A 27,911-nucleotide genomic window follows, 5' to 3' on the forward strand; every position below is an offset into this window, starting at 1 on the left:
ACATTAGACTCGAACAAAGACGACCCAGGAAAACATACTCAGAAGGGAGGTAAGAACATTTCTAAAACAATCCACAGTGAGGAGATTGGAACAAAACAAAATCCTCTGAACTGCATGCTCGCAAACGCCAGAAGCCTGACAAACAAGATGGAAGAACTAGAAGCAGAAATATCTACAGGTAACTTTGACATAGTGGGAATAACCGAGACATGGTTAGATGAAAGCTATGACTGGGCAGTTAACTTACAGGGTTACAGTCTGTTTAGAAAGGTTCGTAAAAATCGGAGAGGAGGAGGGGTTTGTCTCTATGTAAAGTCTTGTCTAAAGTCCACTTTAAGGGAGGATATTAGCGAAGGGAATGAGGATGTCGAGTCCATATGGGTTGAAATTCATGGAGGGAAAAATGGTAACAAAATTCTCATTGGGGTCTGTTACAAACCCCCAAATATAACAGAAAGCATGGAAAGTCTACTTCTAAAGCAGATAGATGAAGCTGCAACCCATAATGAGGTCCTGGTTATGGGGGACTTTAACTACCCGGATATTAACTGGGAAACAGAAACCTGTGAAACCCATAAAGGCAACAGGTTTCTGCTAATAACCAAGAAAAATTATCTTTCACAATTGGTGCAGAATCCAACCAGAGGAGCAGCACTTTTAGACCTAATACTATCTAATAGACCTGACAGAATAACAAATCTGCAGGTGGTTGGGCATTTAGGAAATAGCGACCACAATATTGTGCAGTTTCACCTGTCTTTCACTAGGGGGACTTGTCAGGGAGTCACAAAAACATTGAACTTTAGGAAGGCAAAGTTTGAACAGCTTAGAGATGCCCTTAATCTGGTAGACTGGGACAATATCCTCAGAAATGAGAATACAGATAATAAATGGGAAATGTTTAAGAACATCCTAAATAGGCAGTGTAAGCGGTTTATACCTTGTGGGAATAAAAGGACTAGAAATAGGAAAAACCCAATGTGGCTAAACAAAGAAGTAAGACAGGAAATTAACAGTAAAAAGAAAGCATTTGCACTACTAAAGCAGGATGGCACCATTGAAGCTCTAAAAAACTATAGGGAGAAAAATACTTTATCTAAAAAACTAATTAAAGCTGCCAAAAAGGAAACAGAGAAGCACATTGCTAAGGAGAGTAAAACTAATCCCAAACTGTTCTTCAACTATATCAATAGTAAAAGAATAAAAACTGAAAATGTAGGCCCCTTAAAAAATAGTGAGGAAAGAATGGTTGTAGATGACGAGGAAAAAGCTAACATATTAAACACCTTCTTCTCCACGGTATTCACGGTGGAAAATGAAATGCTAGGTGAAATCCCAAGAAACAATGAAAACCCTATATTAAGGGTCACCAATCTAACCCAAGAAGAGGTGCGAAACCGGCTAAATAAGATTAAAATAGATAAATCTCCGGGTCCGGATGGCATACACCCACGAGTACTAAGAGAACTAAGTAATGTAATAGATAAACCATTATTTCTTATTTTTAGTGACTCTATAGCGACAGGGTCTGTTCCGCAGGACTGGCGCATAGCAAATGTGGTGCCAATATTCAAAAAGGGCTCTAAAAGTGAACCTGGAAATTATAGGCCAGTAAGTCTAACCTCTATTGTTGGTAAAATATTTGAAGGGTTTCTGAGGGATGTTATTCTGGATTATCTCAATGAGAATAACTGTTTAACTCCATATCAGCATGGGTTTATGAGAAATCGCTCCTGTCAAACCAATCTAATCAGTTTTTATGAAGAGGTAAGCTATTGGCTGGACCACGGTGAGTCATTGGACGTGGTATATCTCGATTTTTCCAAAGCGTTTGATACCGTGCCGCACAAGAGGTTGGTACACAAAATGAGAATGCTTGGTCTGGGGGAAAATGTGTGTAAATGGGTTAGTAACTGGCTTAGTGATAGAAAGCAGAGGGTGGTTATAAATGGTATAGTCTCTAACTGGGTCACTGTGACCAGTGGGGTACCGCAGGGGTCAGTATTGGGACCTGTTCTCTTCAACATATTCATTAATGATCTGGTAGAAGGTTTACACAGTAAAATATCGATATTTGCAGATGATACAAAACTATGTAAAGCAGTTAATACAAGAGAAGATAGTATTCTGCTACAGATGGATCTGGATAAGTTGGAAACTTGGGCTGAAAGGTGGCAGATGAGGTTTAACAATGATAAATGTAAGGTTATACACATGGGAAGAGGGAATCAATATCACCATTACACACTGAACGGGAAACCACTGGGTAAATCTGACAGGGAGAAGGACTTGGGGATCCTAGTTAATGATAAACTTACCTGGAGCAGCCAGTGCCAGGCAGCAGCTGCCAAGGCAAACAGGATCATGGGGTGCATTAAAAGAGGTCTGGATACACATGATGAGAGCATTATACTGCCTCTGTACAAATCCCTAGTTAGACCGCACATGGAGTACTGTGTCCAGTTTTGGGCACCGGTGCTCAGGAAGGATATAATGGAACTAGAGAGGGCAACAAAATTAATAAAGGGGATGGGAGAACTACAATACCCAGATAGATTAGCGAAATTAGGATTATTTAGTCTAGAAAAAAGACGACTGAGGGGCGATCTAATAACCATGTATAAGTATATAAGGGGACAATACAAATATCTCGCTGAGGATCTGTTTATACCAAGGAAGGTGACGGGCACAAGGGGGCATTCTTTGCGTCTGGAGGAGAGAAGGTTTTTCCACCAACATAGAAGAGGATTCTTTACTGTTAGGGCAGTGAGAATCTGGAATTGCTTGCCTGAGGAGGTGGTGATGGCGAACTCAGTCGAGGGGTTCAAGAGAGGCCTGGATGTCTTCCTGGAGCAGAACAATATTGTATCATACAATTATTAGGTTCTGTAGAAGGACGTAGATCTGGGTATTTATTATAATGGAATATAGGCTGAACTGGATAGACAAATGTCTTTTTTCGGCCTTACTAACTATGTTACTATGTTACTATGTTACTATGTGGATGGACTGTGCCTGTCGCTGAATGGTCGTGTCCAGTCGGCCGCGACCAATCAGCGACCCGGGATTTCAGTTACAGAGAAACAGACAGACAAACAAACGGAAGTACCCCTTAGACAATTATATATATATAGATACCTATGTGTCATCTCCTCCTGTATGTAGTATATACCTGTGTGGTCATCTCCTCCTGTATATAGTATATAACTGTATGTCATCTCCTGTATATAGTATATACCTGTGTGTCATCTCCTCTTGTATGTAGTATATACCTGTATGCCATCTCTTCCTGTTTATAGTATATACCTGTATGTCATCTCCCCTGTATATAGTATATACATGTGTGTCATCTCCTCCTGTATATACTATATACTTGTATGTCATCTCCACTGTATATAGTATATACCTGTGTGTCATCTCCTCCTGCATTAGACCTCTTTCACATGTTATTTGGTCAGTATTTTTACCTCAGTATTTGTACGCTAAAACTTGGACAGGAAAGTAAATTAGAAACATGTCACCACTTCTGTATTTTACTCCCACTTGTGGTTTTAGCTTATAAATACTGAGGTAAAATACTGACCACAAATACTGAACGTGTGAATGTGGCCTTATACACAGCCTCCACCTGCAGTGCCTCACACTGCAGCAGCACCTCATTCCTCTCATTTTCCCCCTGACATCTCTCATTTTGCCTCTCACATCTCTATCCATGAGGCTCTCCCTTTCCATCGGTGTCATGCATAAGCAACTCCATTCTAGACATGACGGAGCTAGATGTGGCCTGTGCCTGCTATGCGGAGTGGGCATGGCTAAGAAAAACTGTTGCTCATAGCAACCAATCACAGCTCAGCTTTCATCTTTTAAACAGCTCTGGTGAAATGAAAGATGCTTAATGATTGGTTGTGGAGTGGGCATGGCCGATACATACACACACACACACACACACACACACACACACACACACACACTCAACTTTATATATTAGATAAAAAATATGGCAGCTAGAATAGGAAGTGGGAGGAAGCCAGTGCATGTGGGCTATGGCCAGTTAACACTGCTCTACGCTTTGCCTGGCCCGTGAGCTTTTACTGGACTGTTTTTTTCATGCTGAGCACCACCTATTGTCATCTTTGCAGAGTGGATGGTGCTATTTGTTGGTTCCATTTATGATGTTCAGTAGTTACCCACCCACCGCCATCATGCACATGATATAGTGTATATACAGCTTTGGCAAAAATTAAGAGACCCCTGCAAAATATTCAGTTTGTCTGATTTTTCTCTTTATAGGTATATTTTTTTAGTAAAATGTAAATTGTTCTTTTACTCTATAAACTTCTGACAACATGTGTTCGAATTTCCAAGCAATATATTTGGTATTTTTTTTCTGACAAAAAAAAATGGTAAAAACTACAAAAAAATACCAGTACTTTTAGACCTCAAGTAATGCAAAGAAAACAAGTTCATAATCATTTAGAAACAACAATACTAATGTTTTAACTCATTTCAGAAATGGAATAACCATGATTTTTAATCACAGCTTTCATGTGTCTTGGCATGCTTTCCACTAGTCTTTCACACTGCTTCTGGCGCAAAAATCTAAGCAGTTCTTTTTTGTGTGATGGCTTGTGACTATCCATCATCCTCTTGATTACATTCCAGAGGTTTTCAATGGGGTTCAGGTCTGGAGATTGGGCTGCCCATGGCGGGGTTTTGATGGTGTGGTCTCTTAATTTTTGCCAGAGCTGTATATATTTATATAGTACATCAGTCTTAGGGCCCCTTTCCACTTGTGTGAGAAAAAAACGGTCCGATTTACGGACCGAAAAAACTGATGTAACGTCTGCGAGTGCCATGCGAGTGCCATGCGAGTGTCATGCGAGTGTCATGCGATTTTTTTATCGCAACATCCGTATGACATCCGTATTGCTGTCCGATTTTTACGCACGGGTCTCCTTTGAAAAGCCGGTAATTCAGCGCAGAGTACAGTAAAATCACAGTGACAGGTTAGATTAGAGTAGATATATACACATAGAATAGGTATATATACATATATATATGTCAGGGAGACACCTATATATATATATATTTATATTTAATGCAGCGCTAGATAGCTTTAAAGCTGGTAATTCAATTACCGGCTTTTGCTTTCTCCTTCACAAACCCGACATGATATGAGACCTGGTTTACATACAGTAAACCATCTCATATCACCATTTTTTTTGCATATTCCACACTACTAATGTTAGTAGTGTGTATATGCAAAATTTGGGCGTTCTAGCTATTATATTTAAGGGTTAAATGGCGTAAAAAATTGGCGTGGGCTCCCGCACAATTTTCTCCGCCAGAGTAGTAAAGCCAGTGACTGAGGGCAGATATTAATAGCCTGGAAAGGGTCCATGGTTATTGGCCCCCCCCTGGCTAAAAACACCTGCCCCCAGCCACCCCAGAAAAGGCACATCTGGAAGATGCGCCTATTCTGGCACTTGGCCACTCTCTTCCCATTCCCGTGTAGCGGTGGGATATGGGGTAATGAAGGGTTAATGCCACCTTGCAATTGTAAGGTGACATTAAGCCTAATTAATAATGGAGAGGCGTCAATTATGACACCTATCCATTATTAATCCAATTGAAAGAAAGGGTTAAAAAAATACACACACACATTATTAAAAATTATTTTAATGAAATAAAAACAAAGGTTGTTGGAGTATTTTATTCTACGCCCAATCCAATCACTGAAGACCCTCGTTCTGTGAAAGAAAAAACATAATAAACCAACAATATACTTACCCTCCGCAGATCTGTAACGTCCAACGATGTAAAAGGGGTTAAAACATTTTGCAGCAAGGAGGTTTGCTAATGCAACGCTACTCCTCGCTGCAAAACCCCTGGGAATGAGTCTAAATATAGATCAATGAGCTATATTTAGCTTCATTTGCGGTGAGACGCCCTCTGCTGGCTGTTCATAGATCGTGGGAAATTTCCTAGAAAGCTCCCAGGCTTTCTAGGCAAGTTCCCACGATCTATAAACAGCCAGCAGAGGGCGCCTCACCGCAAATGAAGCTAAATATAGCTCATTGATCTATATTTAGACTCATTCCCCGGGGTTTTGCAGCGAGGAGTAGCGTTGCATTAGCAAACCTCCTTGCTGCAAAATGTTTTAACCCCTTCAGAAGGATTTACATCGTTGGACGTTACAGATCTGCGGAGGGTAAGTATATTGTTGGTTTATTATGTTTTTTCTTTCACAGAACGAGGGTCTTCAGTGATTGGATTGGGCGTAGAATAAAATACTCCAACAACTTTTGTTTTTATTTCATTAAAATAATTTTTAATAATGTGTGTGTGTATTTTTTTAACCCTTTCTTTCAATTGGATTAATAATGGATAGGTGTCATAATTGACGCCTCTCCATTATTAATTAGGCTTAATGTCACCTTACAATTGCAAGGTGGCATTAACCCTTCATTACCCCATATCCCACCGCTACACAGGAATGGGAAGAGAGTGGCCAAGTGCCAGAATAGGCGCATCTTCCAGATGTGCCTTTTCTGGGGTGGCTGGGGGCAGGTGTTTTTAGCCAGGGGGGGGCCAATAACCATGGACCCTCTCCAGGCTATTAATATCTGCCCTCAGTCACTGGCTTTACTACTCTGGCGGAGAAAATTGTGCGGGAGCCCACGCCAATTTTTTACGCCATTTAACCCTTAAATATAATAATAATAATAATAATTTTTATTTATATAGCGCCAACATATTCCGCAGCGCTTTACAAATTATAGAGGGGACTTGTACATACAATAGACATTACAGCATAACAGAAATACAGTTCAAAACAGATACCAAGAGGAGTGAGGGCCCTGCTCGTAAGCTTACAAACTATGAGGAAAAGGGGAGACACGAGAGGTGGATGGTAACAATTGCTATAGTTATTCGGACCAGCCATAGTGTAAGGCTCGGGTGTTCATGTAAAGCTGCATGAACCAGTTAATTAATTTTTTTTTTTTTTTTTAATATAGGCCACACAGGGATCGTTAGGTTAATGCATTGAGGCGGTAGGCCAGTCTGAACAAATGAGTTTTTAGGGCACGCTTAAAACTGTGGGGATTGGGGATTAATCGTATTATCCTAGGTAGTGCATTCCAAAGAATCGGCGCAGCACGTGTAAAGTCTTGGAGACGGGAGTGGGAGGTTCTGATTATTGAGGATGCTAACCTGAGGTCATCAGCGGAGCGGAGGGCACGGGTAGGGTGGTAGACTGAGACCAGAGAGGAGATGTAGGGTGGTGCTGAGCCATGGAGTGCTTTGTGGATGAGGGTAGTAGTTTTGTACTGGGTTCTTGAGTGGATGGGTAACCAGTGTAATGACTGGCACAAGGTAGAGGCATCGGTGTAACGGTTGGTGAGGAATATGATCCTGGCAGCAGCATTCAGGACAGATTGGAGCGGGGAGAGTTTGGTAAGAGGGAGGCCGATTAGTAGAGAGTTACAATAGTCCAGACGAGAATGAATAAGTGAAACAGTAAGAGTTTTTGCAGAGTCGAAAGTAAGAAAAGGGCGAATTCTAGAAATGTTTTTGAGATGCAGGTAAGAAGAGCGAGCCAGTGATCGGATGTGGGGGGTGAATGAAAGGTCAGAATCAAGGATGACCCCAAGGCAGCGGGCATGTTGCTTTGGAGTAATGGTGGAACCGCAAACGGAGATGGCAATGTCAGGCAAAGGTAGGTTAGTAGAGGGAGAAAACACGAGGAGTTCAGTTTTTGACAGGTTTAGTTTCAGATAGAGGGAGGACATGATGCTAGAGACAGCGGTAAGACAATCACTGGTGTTTTCTAATAAGGCAGGCGTGAGATCAGGAGAAGAAGTGTATAGTTGGGTGTCGTCAGCATAGAGATGGTACTGGAAGCCAAATCTACTGATTGTTTGTCCAATAGGGGCAGTATACAACGAGAAGAGGAGGGGGCCTAGGACTGATCCTTGAGGAACCCCAACAGTAAGGGGAAGGTGAGAGGAGGAGGAACCAGCAAAACATACAGTGAAGGATCGGTCAGAGAGATAGGAGGAGAACCAGGAGAGAACGGTGTCCTTGAGGCCGATGGAGCGGAGCATAGTGAGGAGGAGCTGATGATCCACAGTATCAAATGCTGCAGAGAGATCCAAGAGAATTAGCATGGAGTAGTGACCATTAGATTTAGCTGTTAGTAGGTCATTAGAGACTTTAGTGAGGGCAGTTTCAGTAGAGTGTAAAGAGCGGAAACCAGATTGAAGAGGGTCGAGAAGAGAGTTATCTGAGAGATAGCGGGTAAGACGGGAGTGGACCAGGCGTTCGAGGAGTTTAGAGATGAAGGGAAGATTAGAGACAGGTCTATAATTAGCGGCACAGTTTTGGTCGAGGGATGGTTTTTTAAGTAATGGATGTATGATGGCATGCTTAAATGAGGAGGGAAAAATACCGGAAGTGAGGGAAAGGTTGAATATTTTAGTTAGGTGAGAGGTGACAGCCGGGGAAAGGGACTGGAGGAAATGTGACGGAATGGGGTCACTGGTGCAAGTGGTCGGGCGAGAAGATGCAAGGAGCCTGCTTACTTCTTCTTCTGTAACTGGTTCAAAGTCAGAGAGTGAACTAGATGCAGTGGGGGAGGGAGGACAGTGCATGGTATGAAGAGATTGGGAGATGATTTCCTGTCGAATATGGTCAATTTTTTCTTTGAAGTAATTGGCCAGATTGTCAGCACGGAGATCCGTGGTTGGGGCCTGCGCTCTTGGGTTGAGTAGGGACTGGAACGTGTCAAAGAGACGTTTAGGGTTATTGGACAGGGAGGTGATGAGGGTGTTGAAGTAGGTTTGTTTGGAGAGGTGAAGGGCAGAATTGTATGTCTTTAGCATGAACTTATAATGGATGAAATCTTCGGGTAGATTAGATTTTCTCCACAGACGTTCTGCGCACCTGGAGCACCGCTGCAGGAAACGTGTTTGCAGCGTGTGCCACGGTTGTTGCCGTCTGTGCCGAGTTGTTTTATGTATAGGAGGAGCAGCTTCATCCAGGGCACTTTGCAGGGTTTCATTGTAATGCTTCAGAGCAGAATCAGGACATGAGATGGAGGAGATTGGGGCCAATGAGGACTGCAAGTTCTTCATAAGTTCCTGGGTGTTAATGGCCTGTATGTTTCTATAAGTGTGGAAAGTGGGGGTGACCTGAGCGGGATGGCAGTTCTTGATAGAGAATGAAAGAAGGTGGTGGTCAGAGAGTGGGAGAGGGGAGTTTGTGAAATCATCCACTGAGCAAAGCCGGGAGAAGACCAAGTCAAGGGAGTTTCCATCTTCATGTGTTGGCGAGTTAGTATGCTGCGAGAGGCCGAAAGAGGAGGTTAGAGCCAAAAGGTGAGAAGCAGATGGGGAGAGGGGAGAGGCAATAGGGATGTTGAAATCACCCATGATAAGGGTGGGGGTGTCACAGGAAAGAAAGTGTGGAAGCCAGGTGGCAAAGTGATCCAGGAACTGATGAGAGGGGCCGGGAGGACGATACACCACCACCACTCGCATGGAGAAGGGGACGTAGAGTCTGACCACATGGACCTCAAAGGAAGGGAAGACAAGTGAGGGAGCCGCGCGACCAATCACAAGCCGCGACGTCACCGCAAGCTATTAACGTGCTCATTTTTAAAAATGAGCGTGTTAATGGCTTTCAAAGACGTAGCAGCTTGTGATTGGTCGCGTGGCGGTCACATGGGCGGCCCGCGACCAATCAGAAGCCGGGACGTGATTCTCAGGTCCTAAAAGCGCTGATTTTGAACAACGAAGCCTGCCGGTTACCCGCGCTGAGTTCAGGGGCCGCCGGAGAGGTAAATATATCAATATTTTTTATTTTAATTCTTTATTTTACACATCCCTATGGATCCCAGGGCCTGAAGGAGAGTTTCCTCTCCTTCAGACCCTGGGAACCATGAGAATACCTTCCGATACTTGATGTCCCATTGACTTGTATTGGTATCGGATATCGGTATCGGCGATATCCGATATTTTTCGGGTATCGGCCGATACTATCCGATACCGATACTTTCAAGTATCGGACGGTATCGCTCAACACTAATCATAACTGATGTAGAAAATGTGGTACAGAGAAGAGGAACTGGCAGAGAGTGAATGACATTTTGACTCCTCCTATGAACTAAATATCTTGCCTACTGTCAGATCAACTCTGTCTTCCATCTCCTGTTTCAGCTGTCATCTGCATGCTGGATCTCTCCCACCAAGATCCATAATATCTCCATAGACGATAGTCCAGGCTGAGCCTGTCAGATTCACATAATCTCATCATGCTTTGGCGGCTTCCTCACTGCCTCACATCACCTCCACTGCAGACCACAGACTTCAGCCATATTGCCATTGACTCATCCAGCCTACTGGCCCATCGATACCGCTGCCACCACACTTGTTGCTGTCACTGCTAAACTAGACCCAGTATCCAGGCCAGGATCAAAACCAGTCAAGTCTGAGAAAGATCGGACTAGTAAAAACACCTTCCAATGTGGCTGAATTACAACACTTCTTCTAAGATGAGTGGGCCAAAATTCCTCCAGAGCGATGTAAAACACTCACTGCCAATTATCACAATTGCTTCATTGCAGTTGTTGCTGCAATCACTTCTTCACACAGGACCCTGTAGGTTTGGATTTCTTTTGCACTTACTAATAAAAACCTTCATTTAAAAACTGCATTTTGTGTTTATTTGCATCATTTTTTTCTAATATTTTTATTTGTTTGGTGATATGAAACGTTTAAGGGTGACAAACATGCAAAAGAATAGGAAATCAGGAATTCTACATTTGATTTTTGGGGTTTTGCATTATGACTTTCATTGTGTAGTAAAAATGACCAGGAAATATAATTCTACAGGTGAGTACGATTATGTCAAAATCAAGTTTATTCATTTAAGTGAAAACAAAATTCTGAAATTTGTAACTAAAAAATATTTTCTTGTGTTACCACTTGTGTTGTGTTGTGTTGACCTGTAACCTTTTCATTTTACGGTTGATGTAGGTGTGTGAGGGCTTGTTTCTTGCAGAACAACTTGATGGTTTTTTTTATATTAATTTTGGGCGGATGAGATGTTTTGATCGCTTCTTACTATATTTTTTGTGGAGCTGTAGTAACCAAAAAAAATGCAATTCTGTCATTTTAATTCTTTTCGCTCACAGCTATCAATTATAATAATTCATTTTATATTTTTATAGATTAGACTTTTATGAGTGCACTGATACCACATATGTGTATTTTTTTAACATGTTTATTTTGAATGGGGGGAAATGGTGGGTGATTTGCAATTTTATGTTGATGTCAGACCTAATGAACCTTGATGTGCCTTCGTGGGAAACACAAGAGGGTATGTAGACTAGGAGAAAAAAGCGCAATAGGTTCTTAGCTTGTAACAAAGAAAGGGAATCCGCTCGCTTGGTGGAGTTGCACATGTATAGCACATGGATCAGCTGCTGCAGGACACGGGTCCATAAGACTGTGAAGCAAGAATCTGGGTGGTGTTACTTTTTGCGCTGCTGATTGAGATAGATGACCAGACGGAATACTTTCAAAACTTCATTAAATAGGTTTTATAGGTCAATGCATTTCGAGGACAGCGCACAACCTCTTCATCAGGACAAAACCTAATAGCAACTGTTAGAGATGTTTGTCTTATATGCGGTCTTTTTTTAAAAAAAAACACCAAACAGAGCACATAACAATGTCAAAGTTCATCACATAATAAAAGCCAATGTAAAAACCAGAATAAATAATCAGAAAGTATCTGAGATTACTTCTTCACAATAAAAACTCACAGAATATTTGCAAGAATAGTAGAAAATATAACAATAAAGTTAAATAATCAAAAACATGGATCAATATGCCTGAGAATAAATGGAACCAAACTCGTATCAACGTGATCTAAAGAATTGCCAAGAGCAAGAATTTAGGTAGTGAACCACAGAAAGGGTGTTAAACATGCATGCTGTGAGACCGGGCACCAGAAGAAACATTAGAGGAAAAGAGTCACAGCATATTTCAGAAGAAATATCAATAAATGTGAGTGCCTGGAAACAATGTCTCATAAAGGTAAAAATATTACAAATTCTATTTAAACATGATGAAATATCAACATGTACCTTGTAATACAACTGGATATGTTGAAAAAGGAATTATATGGCGATTCACAATCTGATCATAGGTAGGATATTCACTCTGTCGTGCAAACATCAAAGCGCTGGAAAATAAATGTGGGATTTGGAGTGTTATATACTACCCCCGAGTATGGCAGTGAAGTATTTTCTGTGTCGGGGATACATCTGGGAGTTTTTATTGTGAAACAGTAATTTCAGATGCCTTCTGAGAATTTTTTATGTTTTTACGTTAGCTTTTATTATGTGATGACCTTTGACATTGTCATGTGCCCTATTTGTCTTTTTTTTTTTTTTTTTTTTTTAAGCCAGCATATAAGACAAACATCTTTAACAGTTGCTATTAGGTTTTGTCCTGATGAAGAGGTTGTGTGCTGTCCTCGAAACACATTGACTTATAAAATCTATTTAATAAAGTTTTGAAAGTATACCGTCTGGTCATCTATCTCCATCAGCAGCTCAAAAAGTGATACTTCACCTGGATTCCTTTTTGGAAACAGATTCAGCTGAAATGTATTGTGGAACAGAATCTTGCCAGCTCCCTGCACCACAATACATCCCTCCGATCAGAAGCCAGCAGCTGACATTGGTGTGCCCGTCAGCACGTGGCAGTGACATCATAGGCCGCCTGTGGCAGGCACACTGCAGTCAGCTGCTGACCTTTGCATTGTCTAAGAAAGAGGACTCCGTGCATCGTGGGGGAGGAGGAAGGCAAGAAAAATAGTTTCTGTCTCTTTAAAATGTATGAAGGACATAGTTATAGGATGCTGCTCAGGATGGGGGACATTATTAAATAAGGGACCCAGGATTGGAGACATTTTTAATTAAAAGGGCCAGGATTGGAGACATTATTACAGGAAGGGGCCCAGAATGGGGAACATTATAACTATAAGAGGCCAGGATACGTACTGTACATCATTACATATGTACAGTGGGGAAAATAAATATTTGATACACTGTCCATTTTGCAAGTTTCCTCACCAACAAAGAATAGAGAGGTCTGTACACTTCAACTGCAAGAGACAAAATGTAAAAAAAAATCTAGAAAATGACAATTTTTATTTTTACATAATTAATTTGCATTTTAATGTATGAAATAAGTATTTGATGCAATAGAAAAATATAAGTTAATATTTGGTACAGAAACTTTTAGATCAGACATTTCCTGTAGTTTTTGACCAGATTTGCACTCATTGCAGCAGTAATTTTGGCGCACTCCATCATATAGATATTTAAGGTTTCAGGGCAGTCGCTGGGCAACATTGAGTTTCAGCTCCCTCCAAAGATTTTCTATTGGGTCCAGGTCTGGAGACAGGCTAGGACACTCCAGTACCTTGAAATGCTTCTTACTGCGTCATTGTCATGCTGAAAGACTTAGCCATGACCCATCTTTAATGCTCTTACCGAGGGAAGAAGGTTGTTGACTAAAATCCCCATCCTCTCATCAATAAGGTGCAGTTGTCCTGTCCCCTTTGCAGAAAAGCACCCCCAAAGTATGATGTTTTGCCCCACCATGCTTCACGGTTGGGATGCTGTTCTTGGAGTTGCACTCATTCTTTTTCCTCCAAACATGGTTAGTGGAGTTGATGCCAAAAAGTTCTATTTTGATCTCATCTGATACATAACCTCTTATTCCATACCTCCTCTGCATGATCCAGATGGTCATTGGTGAACTGCAAATGGGCCTGGACATGTGCTGGCGTGAGCAGGGGGACCTTGCGTGCCTTGCTGGATTTTAACTAACGCTAATGTTTGAGACTGTGGTTCCAGCTCTCTTCAGTTCATTTACCAGGTCCTCCCATATAGGTTTGGGTTGATTCCTGACCTTTCTTAGAATCATCCTTACCCGACGAGAGATCATGCATGAAGCCCCAGACTGAGGAACATTGACAGTCATCTTGTGTTTCTTCCATCTTCTAATAATTGTACCAACAGTTATTACCTTCTCACCAAGCTGCTTGCTTATTGAGCTGTAGTCCATCCCAGCCTTGTGCAGGTCTACAATTTTGTCCTTAGATAGCTGTTTAGTCTTGGCCATGGTGGACAGGTTGGAATCTGATTGAGTGTGTGGACAGGTGTCTTTTATACAGATAATAAGTTCAAACAGGTACAATTAATACAGATAATGAGTGCAGAGAAGGAGAGTTCCTTAAAGAAAAACTAGCATGCGTCTGTGAGAGTCAGAATTCTTATTGGTTGGTAGATGATCAAATACTTATTTCATGTAATAAAATGCAATTAGGGACACATCTGATTCTAGTTACGTTACTGCCTACGAGTACTATGTTGAGACAGGAATGCCGACAGAGTAACAGTGGCCGTAGTCTGTACTTAGTTTAGGCAGTATTTGTCTTTTTCAAAACTGCAAAACAATATGGGAAGTGAATGGCTTTTTTTGTGGATCCCAATGGAATACAGGTTTTCAGGTATTTCCATGGAAACTCCAACACAGATTTCAGAATTGTTCTATTATATATAATCATATGACAAATTAAAGAACAAACCGCTTAAAAAAAAGAGTAACTGTTGTATTTTTTTTTTAATGAATCGATGAGTATATGAAACATTGTAATATATCGTATTAGAGAAATCCACTTCTTTCTCTATCAGGACTGATCTTTCTTGCTCGAAGTTCTCAATTCACAGCTAAAATCTGTCTTCAGTGAATAAAGATTATCCCATTACTATAATGATCGTTGATGCTCATAAAATTCTTTGGAGAACTGTAACTGTCATTTCAGGAGAACTTGTAATTGAATGCCTGTGCTAGCCTCAAGCTCTTCCCTCCGCCCCTCTCCACCTTCCATAGAAGTTAATACTATATAAAATTTAGCATTTGAATACAGATTTTGCCCATGAATTGAAAGTGAAGATCAGTCCAGGAAGAGAAAGAAGCAGATTTATCTGATGAGATACATTGACGAGATATGTGTGTTAATTTATGAAATAAAAATAAAAAAAACATTTAATAATCTTTAAGCAATGGGTCATTTTCTGATGAGACATTTCCTTAAAAGTCCTTCAGCTTGAATTAAACTGCATTAACTCATATTTTCACTACATGTTTAAGATTTCAGAGTATAGTAAAAAGATGTTATACAAGAACACAGTGCCCTTATTTCTGTCTTTTAAGCTAAGCCACACAGTCTATTCACAGTTACATTGTCAATAACCCATTAACTATAACTTTTTCCTTATCATATTTTAACTTTTAATGACAATTGTCACATTACCTTTTATCCTGCCAGATGTCACCCTCTTCAGTCGTCACCAGCTCCTCACCCATGTATGATCTTGTATAGGAGATAATCATTTGCTACCTTTCTGCTGGTGCTGCCATACAATTGAATTGATCAACTTGAGAAATCCATGTTCCTATGGTGCGAATCAGAGGAAATCGAAGAATGTAAAAACTGGAATTACCTATCTTCAAGTGTGAGGCTCGTTGTCTCACGGGCTCATAGACACACCCATAGCTGGCCGATAAACAATTAGAGTGAAATAGCTGCTTAAAGCAGTTTCCTGCACATTGTCACTGGTTTCAGCTATAAAAGTTGTCCCTGTCCCATACTCCCGTGTGGACACTCCTGTGTGGACACACTGACGCACACAGACTGGTTGTAAGGAAGCAAAACAGGAGCAAGTGACTAGCAGCTGGTATTGTGAAACAGCAGAAATAAAACTTGGAAGTGAGTCATGGCAAGAAGAATGTGTTATTACAATCAACACATGTGGAAAAAAAACTGTAACTTAAGTCTGTGTAACTAAATACCTTGCACATTGTTGGACTTTCTATGAAAAAGAAAATAGAAATAATGCAAAAAGAGATGAAAAAAGTTCCCATCTCCAAGATCCTCTCCCAATATGTAGTATGTATAATTATAATAATAATATTAGCAAATACCATCAATTAGAAATGTAGTATTGCTCTTCTGATTTGCTATGTTGCTTACCCCATGTGCAGGGCATTGCAGTAGCTTAGATATTGATGGTTACAATTAGGGATGGGCGAAACTGAATAGTAAAGGTCGGGGTACTTACTGAAAACCTAGTGTCCGTGCACGAACCCCAAACACTGAGTTATCCAGGAAATCTGTGTTACTTCGGCAGCCCGAGCATCAGCTGTTTCCCATTCTGTCATCTGTGCGACAGTGCAAGAAACACCAGCAGCTCAGTTCGTTACCACCAGTCAGAGCGCTTTGGTTCCCATGCTATGAGAAGACAGCATGTAAGCCAGTAGCTCTGACGGCAGTAAAAAGGTTACCACCGATCACAGGCGTTGGCTGATGACAGTACCACTCTCATCATTCTTCACCTGCTCTCACAGATAACAGCAAGAGCAGGCGAGACTGATGAAAGTATGTGCAATAAATAAATTAACAAAATTGCGTGAGTTCCCCTTTAATTTTAATAACCAGCGCATGTAAACCTGACAGCTGTGTGCTGCAAGACCAAGCTGTCAGCTTTATATTGGCTGGTTACCAAAAACAGAGGGTTCCCCACGTCATATCTTTTAATTATTTCAATAAACGATTTTAAAAAATAGGACGGGGTCCCCCCATTGGTGATAGACAGCAAAGCTAAAGCAGATATCAGGGGACTGGTATTCTCAGATAGGGAAGGTCCCATGGATAATGACACTCCCCAGACTAAAAATAACCGCACCCAGCCTCCCCAGAAAAGGCACATCTAATTGATGGGACGGATATGGATTATCTTCTTGTTGGACAGATGAGAATTATGGTATTTTATTATTTTTTGTCTTTTACAGGGGACATGGACATTGATGGATTATCTTCATGTCGGACAGATGAGCATAAATTTGCTTCTTTATTTTTGATTTTTTTTTAAATAAATGGGTATAGGAGAGTTGGTAGTTAGTGATGAGAGCACCAAAATGCTCGGGTGCTCTTTGTTCAGGTCGAGCAAATTGGAATACTCAACTCAATGTAAGTCTATGGGAAACCCAAGCATTTTTACTGCGTCCCCCCCGAGGGGTCCTTTTAAGGTCTGAAAATGTCTTAAAATGATGGAAACACTGCTCATATGACACGGGAACATCATGGGCAAAGCATTTCTGACTCCTAGGTCACAGCTGTAAACAATGTTGTCAGAGTTTCACACCATTTTTACAGGCGCACCAAAAAACATACAAAAACTAAAGCAAAATGGATTTTGCTGTGAAATATGTTAAGGAACATCTTTTCCAGGGTAATGAATTATATAAAGCAAAATAACTAACCCCAACCAAAAATGTTCCTCCACCACTTGGGCTATGTTCACACGCAGCGTTTTTGATGCGTTTTTCAACTTTAGCATTGCTTTCAACCAATACAAATGCATTCACTGGTAAATGTCATTGTAACATTGAACAACCCTAGCTGGCCATGTGGTGTGTGACACATAAGCAGACACATCTTGTTTCAATTATGAAGGATGGACTCTTAAAGTCACAGAGCCTATTTTTAGAGGGGCATCAGACGGCATTAATGTTCTTAAAGGGCCATTAAACAGTGGGTCTCCTATACTGTTATTGCCTATCCAGTAAGTGGCTGGGCTGCCAAAAATTATGATGCACTCCAATACCCCTTTCACGAGACGTACAGGAGGGCCTCCTGAAAAAATGTTGCATTGAATGCAAGGCCTGCCCTTCCCCAAAGTTACATGCACCCGAATAACCGTTTTTGCAGACGTACTTGAGGGCCTCATGTCAATACTGTTCCCATTAGAAGAGAATGTGTCTCCCATACTGTTTTCTTATGCCTTGAATGCAAGGCCTTCCTCGCACCAATGTTACATGCACCCCAATAACTGTTTCAGTAGATGTACTTTACCACCTCATGACAAAATTGTTCCCATTAGAAGAAAGTGTGTCTCCCATACTGTTTGCTTATGCATTGAAATTGAGTGTCACAAAATTGAGTGACTGTTGCATCACACTGCTCTGGCTTCAATAGTGGGAAACTGGGACGGGAAGGTCGAGCGAGAGATGTGGGTCTTTATTGTGGCCCACTTTCAGCTTGGCGACAGCCTCGTCCTCTGCATACACCATCACGTACACTTCCCTGTCCCTTGCCATTTGCCTTGCCCATTTTAACTAAATCCCCTTTTTGGTGTCGTAAAAAAGGGCCTGACCTCACCGGCCACAGACTCCAGTACGCCTCCAAACAATGTTGCGGGCACATCACGCTACCACCAACTCTTCCCAACACCACCTGCTTCCCCCTACCCAGCTGATCGGTCTTAGAACGTCTGATCCATAAAACAATACCTCCTGCCCAAAAATCAACATCTTCCACTGAAAGACCCCCAGTCTTGTCTTTGTTCGGGGACACCAACTCCCCCAAATGCAAAGCCCCCAAAAATGCTAATGAAAAAGCCAACCGGAAAAGTGCCACCTTGAAATGAGAAAAAATGCTCTCGAATGCCTCACCCAACCGCTCCAACATCCCAAAAGAAATAGGTCTACGCTTATCAAAAGTCACGTTGCCTTTTCAAAAACCTTTCAATGCCTGCCTTATCACAAAAACCTTTTGTCACATCAACCGACCCTTGTAGGTGAAAACCGAAAGCCAAACCCGCAATAAATGTATTTAACTTTGACACGGACCAGCCCCATTCAGACATTTTGCCTATTAATGACAATAACACCATTGTCCTGTTGCTGTCAGCCTCCACCGGGCTGCATTGGCCCAACCAACTTTCCCACATACCCCATGCCGCTTCATAATCTGACCATGTCCGGCTCAACCCCGAGGCTTGGATCAATCGACCTCCTCATCCGCAACAATCTGCCACAAATGCGCAGGACATCCTGTTCCTGTAGCCTCCGAATCTGGTGTCAACCGCTCCCACTGCAAATGAGACAAAGCATCGGCTATCGAGTTTTGAACACCTGGGACATGTACAGCCGAAATCCATGCATTCAATTCCAGGCACCTCAACACCAATTCCCTGACTAACCTGATCACCGGGGGGAGGAAGAAGATAAGTTGTTAATCACTGACACCACGCTCAAGTTATCACAATGAAAACGCACTCGGCGGTCCCTAAAGTTGTCGCCCCAAATAAACACCGACACCACAATTGGGAACAACTCCAGCAATGCCAAATTCTTGGTAAACCTGTTTTCATGCCACCCTTCTGGCCACACCCCTATGCTCCATTTACCTCCACAATAGGCACCATAACCAATTCCTCCCGCTGCGTCCGTGTAAATCTCGCAATCAAAATCATTCACATCCTCCTGCTGAATCAACGCCCTGCCATTATAATTTTCCAAAAAAGGCTGCCAAACGAGCAAATCCTCCTTATGTTCCCTACGCAAATGGATAAAATGATGAGCCGCCCGAACTCCTGCCGTAGCTCTGGACAATCTGCGGCAAAAAATCCTGCCAATAGGCATGATACGACACTCAAAATTCAGGTGACCCAGCAACAACTGCATCTCCTTCAACGTCACTTTCCGCAACTTTCCAATTCTGAACACTTCCTGCCTAAGCAACAACAACTTGTCTTCCGGCAACCTACACTCCATTTTTTCTGAATCAATAAGAAGAATCCCGAGAAAACTTAAAACCGTGCAGGGGCCCTCAGTTTATTCCGGCGCCAAGGGTACTCCAAAATGCCCATGCACCCATTTCATGGTCGCCAGCAAATTTCCGCATACGGCAGAGTCCGGTGGACCTACCAACAAAAAATCATCCAAGTAATGAATGACGGAAGGAACATCCGAAACGTCTCTAACAACCCATTCAAGAAAAGTATTGAAAGTTTCGAACAACGAACATGAAATCGAACAGCCCATAGGCAAACACCTGCCCAAATAAAAACCCCCGTCCCAACAGCAACCCAATAAAGGAATACTCTCCGGGTGCACCGGAAGCAGCCTAAAAGCTAACTCAATATCTGTCTTTGCCATCAAAGCCCCTGCCCTGTACCTCCGCACCCACTGCACTGCCGCGTCAAATGATGTATATACTACGGAAAACAATTCTTCCGAGATGCCATCATTCACAGAGCACCCCTTGGGATACGACAGATACTGAATCAAACGAAACTTATTCGGCTCCTTCTTAGGTATCACTCCCAACGGGGACACAATCACCCCCTCCATGGGCAAAGAACTAAATGGCCCCGCCATTCTCCCCAGCTCTACCTCTTTCGCTAACTTAGCCGTAACAACGTCTGCATGTAAACTTGCCGACCTCAAATTCTTTGTAGAAAAGGGGACCACATGAGTAGGGCGAGGAATCTTAAAACCTTCAGAAAAACCGACCCTTATAACCTCCACCTTTAATTAGTCCGGGTACCTACTTTGATATGGGGCCATCTTTTGCAGCCTCACTGGCGTCACCCCCTTGACCGCTACCCACTGATGTCTTTCCCCTTGCTTTTTTAAAACATTTAGATGCCCCACCATGCGAGGCACACATGTTTAAACTTGCAGGTATTGCCATATTTGCATTGGCCGTCATTAAATTGTCAACACGTTACCGTTTTCTCTATTACACCCTGTGACCCTTGTCCTGCCTGCTGACTATTATCCCCTCACCCCCAAGAAAGGACTGCCCATACCGCACGGGAGGCATCACATTCAACCACAATCCAATGTCCTTTTGATCCCATTTAATCTCAGGCCTGACCGCCTTCCGCTGCCTAAACTGCTCATCATAACGCAGCCAAGACTGGCCCCCGTACGTACGGTGTGCTTCCGCAATAGCATCGAAATAACAAAAAAGACTCTGGGAATTTTTCGCTAATAACACTTGCCAGAATAGCAAAAGCCTGCTGCCAGTTTACAAACGTCTGAGGAATCAGGCGCCAACGTTTCTTTTCCTCCTCTTCCTTTTTGCTATCATCCTTCTTTCCTTTGTCCAAGTAAAATTTTTCCAAAGGAAAGGAAGGCGGGAGAAAATCTCTACGTATTCATCCTTCCAAATTTTCTCCTTCACCTCTTTCTTTAAATGGGCCCCGAGAGGACCCTCAAAGCACACGTTAATCTCCCCTTTTGCCCTATCATCTAATTTCACCGCATCACCCTTCTCTGTTTCAGTTTGACTTGACACCCCAGCTGATGGTGCCGATGCCGCGCCACCTGACCTCCTGCCCGCCACCCCTACTCCGTAGCCTGAATCAGTCAACCAAGCCCCCACAGGCGATACCCCCACACTATCTGCCACCCCACCATCCAGCCTCCTCAAAATATGTTACATGCCTGCAAAAAGCTCTCTAACGCCAGGTAATCCCGAGCTAACATCCCCAACCTGGTCCGCTAACCCCACTCCACCCGCCACGGCAAAAAGACTAGACATATACTCACGAGGCTGCGCGGGTGCTGTGTCCTCACCAGCCGGGCCTCCGGAATCCCGCTGCTCTCCTTCGTCTCGGTGATCGCTCCCATATCCAGAGTCGTCGCTGCCGCTCTGGTGCCCCAGGCCCGCGCCCCTGGCCTTCACATCACCAGGGGGGAACGAGGCTGGCGAAACGTCCCGGTCCCGTGACCGCCTGCTGGATCGAGACCTGGCCCCAGCCGGAAGTCCCCTGCACCCTTCAGCCGGACTGGCCCTGCTCGCCGCTGCTCCGGCAGCGCGACCTCCGCATCCCAGGCCCGGCTGAAACACTGCATTCAGCCTGCCCGTCGACCTGCTCTGCCGTCCGGTCCCAGAGCCAGGTCCACCCGGCGATTGTGATCCCCGTGCGCCCGCCTCTGCACGCTGTGCCTCGGTGCTTACCGCTGCCGCTATCGCCGCTGGGCTCCTCCCGTGTGCTGTTGCCACCGCCGCTGCCTCCACTGCTCCCCGGCTGATCCTGGATCCTCCATTGGGGCCGCTGCCCCATCGCGCACAGGACCAGGCCGCACTTCCAATGCGGCCCTTACTTCCGGTCGCTCCTGCACTGTCCCCACCGTGTGCCACCTACTCGCGCCAGCAGACCCACCGGTTGGATTACTGCTGGAGGGGGGAGCAGGTGGGGTTGCCACACCACATCCCACGGCCCCCGCAGGGTCCCCGGAGGGGCTCCGCTGCCTGCGTCTGCCGCATGTCACCACGCCGGGGGATAACCTTTCAGGAGGCCTCGTCCTCCTTGTCCTGCTGCCCCGGTTCCCGATGTCTCCGAGCAGCGTGGTTAGCTGCTCCTCCAACCACCCAGCTCTCCTGGAGCGTGCGTCCCTCCTCAGCTGTGCGACCAGGCTGTCCACTGTGGCCATGGTAAGTCTGCTGTGAGTAATAGGTCTTCTCACTTCCTCAGACGCTGCAGCACTAATGTCTTCCCGCACATTTTCCCCTAGCCCCCGCCTCTTTGTCCTACAAAGTGCCCCCCTTCATAACTCCACCAATCCCGGTACACTACTTATTTTCTTTAAAATTTCAAACTCCTCCTCTCGGCAATGCAGTCATGTGGGGGCTTCCATCCAGCTTCGCCCATTACAGCCCCCTCGCTTTACCAGGCAGAACTGGTCTGTGTGGCACTGGTGGTCTCTGGACGGAGCACTCCTCTCTTTGGCTGCTGCAGCACCCGGTTTGGCTCTGCTCTGCGAGCACAGCTCTGCAAGACTCTGCTCCGCACAGCTCTCTCCACAGGCAATGGGGGCTCCTTCTATATGGCCCATCGCCAAGTCCTCTCAGATGGGGAAAGCAGAACAGGCTGCTCACCGCTCTGCGCGCTGCTCTCTGGGCTGCTCTCTGCCGGCGCCAGACTGCTCTGCTTTGTGCTCTTTCCTCCCCTCTTACTTCTTTGCTGAGCGCGCCTCTTTAGCTCTTCCCACTCTCCTGGGGCAGCAGGTACTCATGGTTCCTGTCTATCTCCGTACAGCTGCAGGACACATGCATAAAGGCACTGCAAAGGGGGATGGACAGGGATAAAAAAAATCCTGGAAAACAGTGAGCATGGACATTGATCAGTGATTTGCGATACTGATCTGTGCTCGGCGGCTGCAGGACGCAAGAAAAAGAAAAAAGCTGCCAAAAAACAAGTGATCAGGTACTCATCATCAGTAATCAAGAACTGATCAATGCTCGGTGGCAGAAGGGTGAATGGGGAGAGGCAGAAGAAGAGAGGTAAAGGGGGGAGATCAAGGATCAGGGAAGGATTACGGACTCTTCTTTCTTCTTTTCAACAGCAGCAGGAGTACAGGCAGCAGCAGCACCAAGTGTGATTCTGTGGCACCACAAGGCCCAGCACTGCTCACAGAAGGACAGAGTGACCACCCTGTACAAATCTGACTGCCTGAAACAGTGAGAAATGCTGCAAATAGCTGTTCAAAATTGCCAAGTCCTGCTGGAGGATGAAATTTCCGTCTCCAAAAAGCTTGTCGGCAGATGGAAGCATGAAGTGCTCTAAAATTTCCTGGTAGACGGCTGCACTGACTTTGGTCTTCATAAAACACAGTGGACCTACACCAGCAAATGACATGGCTCCTCAAACCATCATTGATTGTGGATACTTCACACTAGACCTTGGAAATCAAGGTCCCAGAGTCTGGAGGAAGAGTGGAGAGGCCACAATCCAAGCTGTGTGAGGTCTAGTGTGAAGTTCCCACAATCAGTGATGGTTTGGGGAGCCATGTCATCTGCTAATGTAGGTCCACTGTGTTCAAGACTAAAGTCAGCGCAAGCCATCTACCAGGAAATTTTAGAGTACTTCATGCTTCCCTCAACTGACAAGCTTTTTGGAGATGGAAACTTTATTCTCCAGCAGGACTTGGCACCTGTCCACACTGCCAAAAGCACCAATACCTGGTTTAAAAACAACAGTATCACTGTGCTTGATTGGCCAGCAAACTCACCTCGCATCTTAAATTACTTGGGGCATTAGCTTTTAGTAATCCACCCATGGCTAAGGAAATTCATCTAGAAGTAATGTGAGCACTTGGACCCCACAGATGTGTCACAGATTTTTTGCCAGCAGAGGCTCCCAAGATCATATTCTGTGCATGTGCTGTCTTTGGTGGCCATTTTCTCGAAGCCCACTGTAGGTAAATCAATGGGAAGTGTGGCGACTCCATTCACCACTGACATTTTCTGACAAACCAGGGCCAGCAGCCTCACAGCAACGGGACACCCTCTACTCCCAGCCCAGGGCCTGCAGCATTGCCCCACTCCTGCCGCTGCCAGCTTCCTGTAGTAATGACCCTGCCTCCTGTGACCCCGCTCCACCGCAGCAGCCCCCCTCAGTAAGCTATCATACAATCGGACACACACCACCATTTTTTTTAAAAAAAGTTCCAATTTTCCTCGCCAAAATTTGGGGTGCATCTTATGGTCAGGTGCATCTTATAGTCCACAAAATATGATAGTTTTAATATACTGTAAATGTGGTATCACTCTAATCAGACTGACTCAAAAAATAAAGTTGTCTTAACACCTATACCACACGCAGAACTACATGAAATAAATATTCCTGAATTCCTTGTTTTTGTTCATTCTGCCTCCCAAAAATAGGAATAGAAAGTTATCAAAAATTGTTATGTGACCGGAAAATGGTACCAATAAAAGCGTCAACTCGTCCCACAAAAAAACAAACTCTCACATGACTCAGTTGTCAGAAATATAGAAAAATAAAAGGTCTCAAAATATGGCAATGCAAAAACTTTGTTTTGCAAGAAAAGTGTCACTTAATGTGTGCCAGGAGTCAAATCGATATAAATCTGGTATCGCTGTAATCGCACTGACCTGAAGAATAAAGTCATCTAATAATTTATACAGCACAAAGAATGGCATAAAAATTAAATAAAACCAATTCTTTACTTGCTGTTGATTTGTTCATTCTGTCTCCCAAAGATCGCCGTAATGCTCGGCTCACATTTATCCAAGATTGATCAGTTCTGACTGAGAATAAAAATTAAAACTATGGTTACTCTTTAAGGAGTACATTTCAGAGGTCTAAAATGCCAAAATCTCATCGGTGCAAATCTAAAAAAAAATGTCAACGTAAATTGACTGGCATTGTGGATTTGAAATCTGCAACAATGTTGACCTGTCTTTTATGCCAATTTTATAGAAGTGCTTTCTGTATATATTATATAAAATATTTTTCTAAGAAATGTATTTTCATATGCTACTTTTGATCATATTGATCATTATATGTGAATAATTTGCATACATTAAAAAAAGTATAAAGCCAAAAAAAGAAAAACGGCTAACAAAAGCCGCAGCCAGCTCACCATCCAGACCATCAGATGTGGAGCACGAAAGTAAGTCCTGACCCGGGACTCCAAGCAGCAGCAGATCCAACCATGTATATTGTTCTGAAAGGTAATTCAGTACCACAATGGACATAGAGGTCAGCGCACATACAGTGACCTGGCAATAACCCAAAAAACAAGAACGAGTTCTGAGACGTGGGAACTCTGTTGACCACAATCCCTAATCCTCTCCAACCACACTAAAGGCAGCCGTGGATTGCACATAACGCTCCCTATGCAACTCGGCACGGCCTGAGAAACTAGCTAGCCTGAAGATAGAAAATAAGCCTACCTTGCCTCAGAGAAATACCCCAAAGGAAAAGGCAGCCCCCACATATAATGACTGTGAGTTAAGATGAAAAGACAAACGTAGAGATGAAATAGATTTAGCAAAGTGAGGCCCAACTTTCTGAACAGAGCGAGGATATGAAAGGTAACTTTGCGGTCAACACAAAACCCTACAAATACCACGCAAAGGGGGGCAAAAAGACCCTCCGTACCGAACTAACGGCACGGAGGTACACCCTCTGCGTCCCAGACCTTCCAGCAAGCAGAAAAAAACAAATTGACAAGCTGGACAGAAAAAAACAGCAAACAAATAGCAAAGAGGAACTTAGCTATGCAGAGCAGCAGGCCACAGGAACGATCCAGGAGGAAACAGGTCCAATACTAGAACATTGTCTGGAGGCCAGGATCAAAGCACTAGGTGCGAGTTAAATAGAGCAGCACCTAACGACTTCACCACATCACCTGAGGAAGGAAACTCAGAAGCCGCAGTACCACTTTCCTCCACCAACGGAAGCTCACAGAGAGAACCAGCCGAAGTACCACTTGTGACCACAGGAGGGAGCTCTGCCACAGAATTCACAACAGTACCCCCCCATTGAGGAGGGGTCACCGAACCCACACCAGAGCTCCCAGGACGACAAGGATGAGCCATATGAAAGGCACGAACAAGATCGGGAGCATGGACATCAGAGGCAAAGACCCAGGAATTATCTTCCTGAGCATAACCCTTCCACTTAACCAGATACTGGAATTTCCGCCTTGAAACATGAGAATCCAAAATCTTCTCCACAATATACTCCAACTCCCCCTCCACCAAAACCGGGGCAGGAGGATCAACAGATGGAACCATAGGTGCCACGTATCTCCGCAACAATGACCTATGGAATACGTTATGTATGGAAAAAGAATCTGGAAGGGTCAGACGAAAAGACACAGGATTAAGAACCTCAGAAATCCTATACGGACCAATAAAACAAGGTTTAAACTTAGGAGAGGAAACCTTCATAGGAATATGACGAGAAGATAACCAAACCAAGTCCCCAACCTGAAGTCGGGGACCCACACAGCGTCTGCGATTAGCGAAACGTTGAGCCTTCTCCTGGGACAAAGTCAAATTGTCCACTACATGAGTCCAAATCTGCTGCAACCTGTCCACCACAGTATCCACACCAGGACAGTCCGAAGACTCAACCTGCCCTGAAGAGAAACGAGGATGGAACCCAGAGTTGCAGAAAAACGGTGAAACCAAGGTAGCCGAGCTGGCCCGATTATTAAGGGCGAACTCAGCCAAAGGCAAAAAGGACACCCAGTCATCCTGATCAGCAGAAACAAAGCATCTCAGATATGTTTCCAAGGTCTGATTGGTTCGTTCGGTCTGGCCATTAGTCTGAGGATGGAAAGCCGAGGAAAAAGACAAGTCAATGCCCATCCTACCACAAAAGGCTCGCCAAAACCTCGAAACAAACTGGGAACCTCCGTCAGAAACTATATTCTCTGGAATGCCATGTAAACGAACCACATGCCGGAAAAACAATGGCACCAAATCAGAGGAGGAAGGCAATTTAGACAAGGGTACCAAATGGACCATCTTAGAGAAGCGATCACAGACCACCCAAATGACTGACATCTTTTGAGAGACGGGAAGATCTGAAATAAAATCCATAGAGATATGTGTCCAAGGCCTCTTCGGGACCGGCAAGGGCAAAAGCAACCCACTGGCACGAGAACAGCAGGGCTTAGCCCGAGCACAAATCCCACAGGACTGCACAAAAGTACGCACATCCCGCGACAGAGATGGCCACCAAAAGGATCTAGCCACTAACTCTCTGGTACCAAAGATTCCAGGATGACCAGCCAACACCGAACAATGAACCTCAGAGATAACTTTATTCGTCCACCTATCAGGGACAAACAGTTTCTCCGCTGGGCAACGATCAGGTTTATTAGCCTGAAATTTTTGCAGCACCCGCCGCAAATCAGGGGAGATGGCAGACACAATTACTCCCTCTTTGAGGATACCCGCCGGCTCAGATACACCCAGAGAGTCGGGCACAAAACTCCTAGACAGAGCATCCGCCTTCACATTTTTAGAGCCCGGAAGGTATGAAATCACAAAGTCAAAACGGGCAAAAAACAACGACCAACGAGCTTGTCTAGGATTCAACCGCTTGGCGGACTCGAGATAAGTCAAGTTCTTATGATCAGTCAAGACCACCACGCGATGCTTAGCTCCTTCAAGCCAATGACGCCACTCCTCGAATGCCCACTTCA

General features: G+C 43.9%; 1 protein-coding gene across 2 annotated transcripts in view; it reads right to left on the reverse strand.

Annotated features, from left to right (window-relative positions):
* Positions 1 to 15,782, reverse strand: part of LOC138656097 (NACHT, LRR and PYD domains-containing protein 3-like) — a 130,453-nt gene extending 114,671 nt beyond the window's left edge. Inside the window, exon 1 of one of the 2 annotated variants that reach the window (XM_069743644.1) lies at positions 15,400 to 15,782. In XM_069743644.1, coding sequence (XP_069599745.1) covers positions 15,400 to 15,479 — 80 coding nt within the window. In that variant the 5' untranslated portion in view covers positions 15,480 to 15,782. The remainder of the gene's footprint in view (positions 1 to 15,399) is intronic. The other variant, XM_069743645.1, reaches the window with a different exon arrangement.
* Positions 15,783 to 27,911: the final 12,129 nt, after the last annotated feature.

This window comes from Ranitomeya imitator, chromosome 1, assembly GCF_032444005.1.
Source record: "Ranitomeya imitator isolate aRanImi1 chromosome 1, aRanImi1.pri, whole genome shotgun sequence".
NCBI classification, from domain to species: domain Eukaryota; kingdom Metazoa; phylum Chordata; class Amphibia; order Anura; family Dendrobatidae; genus Ranitomeya; species Ranitomeya imitator.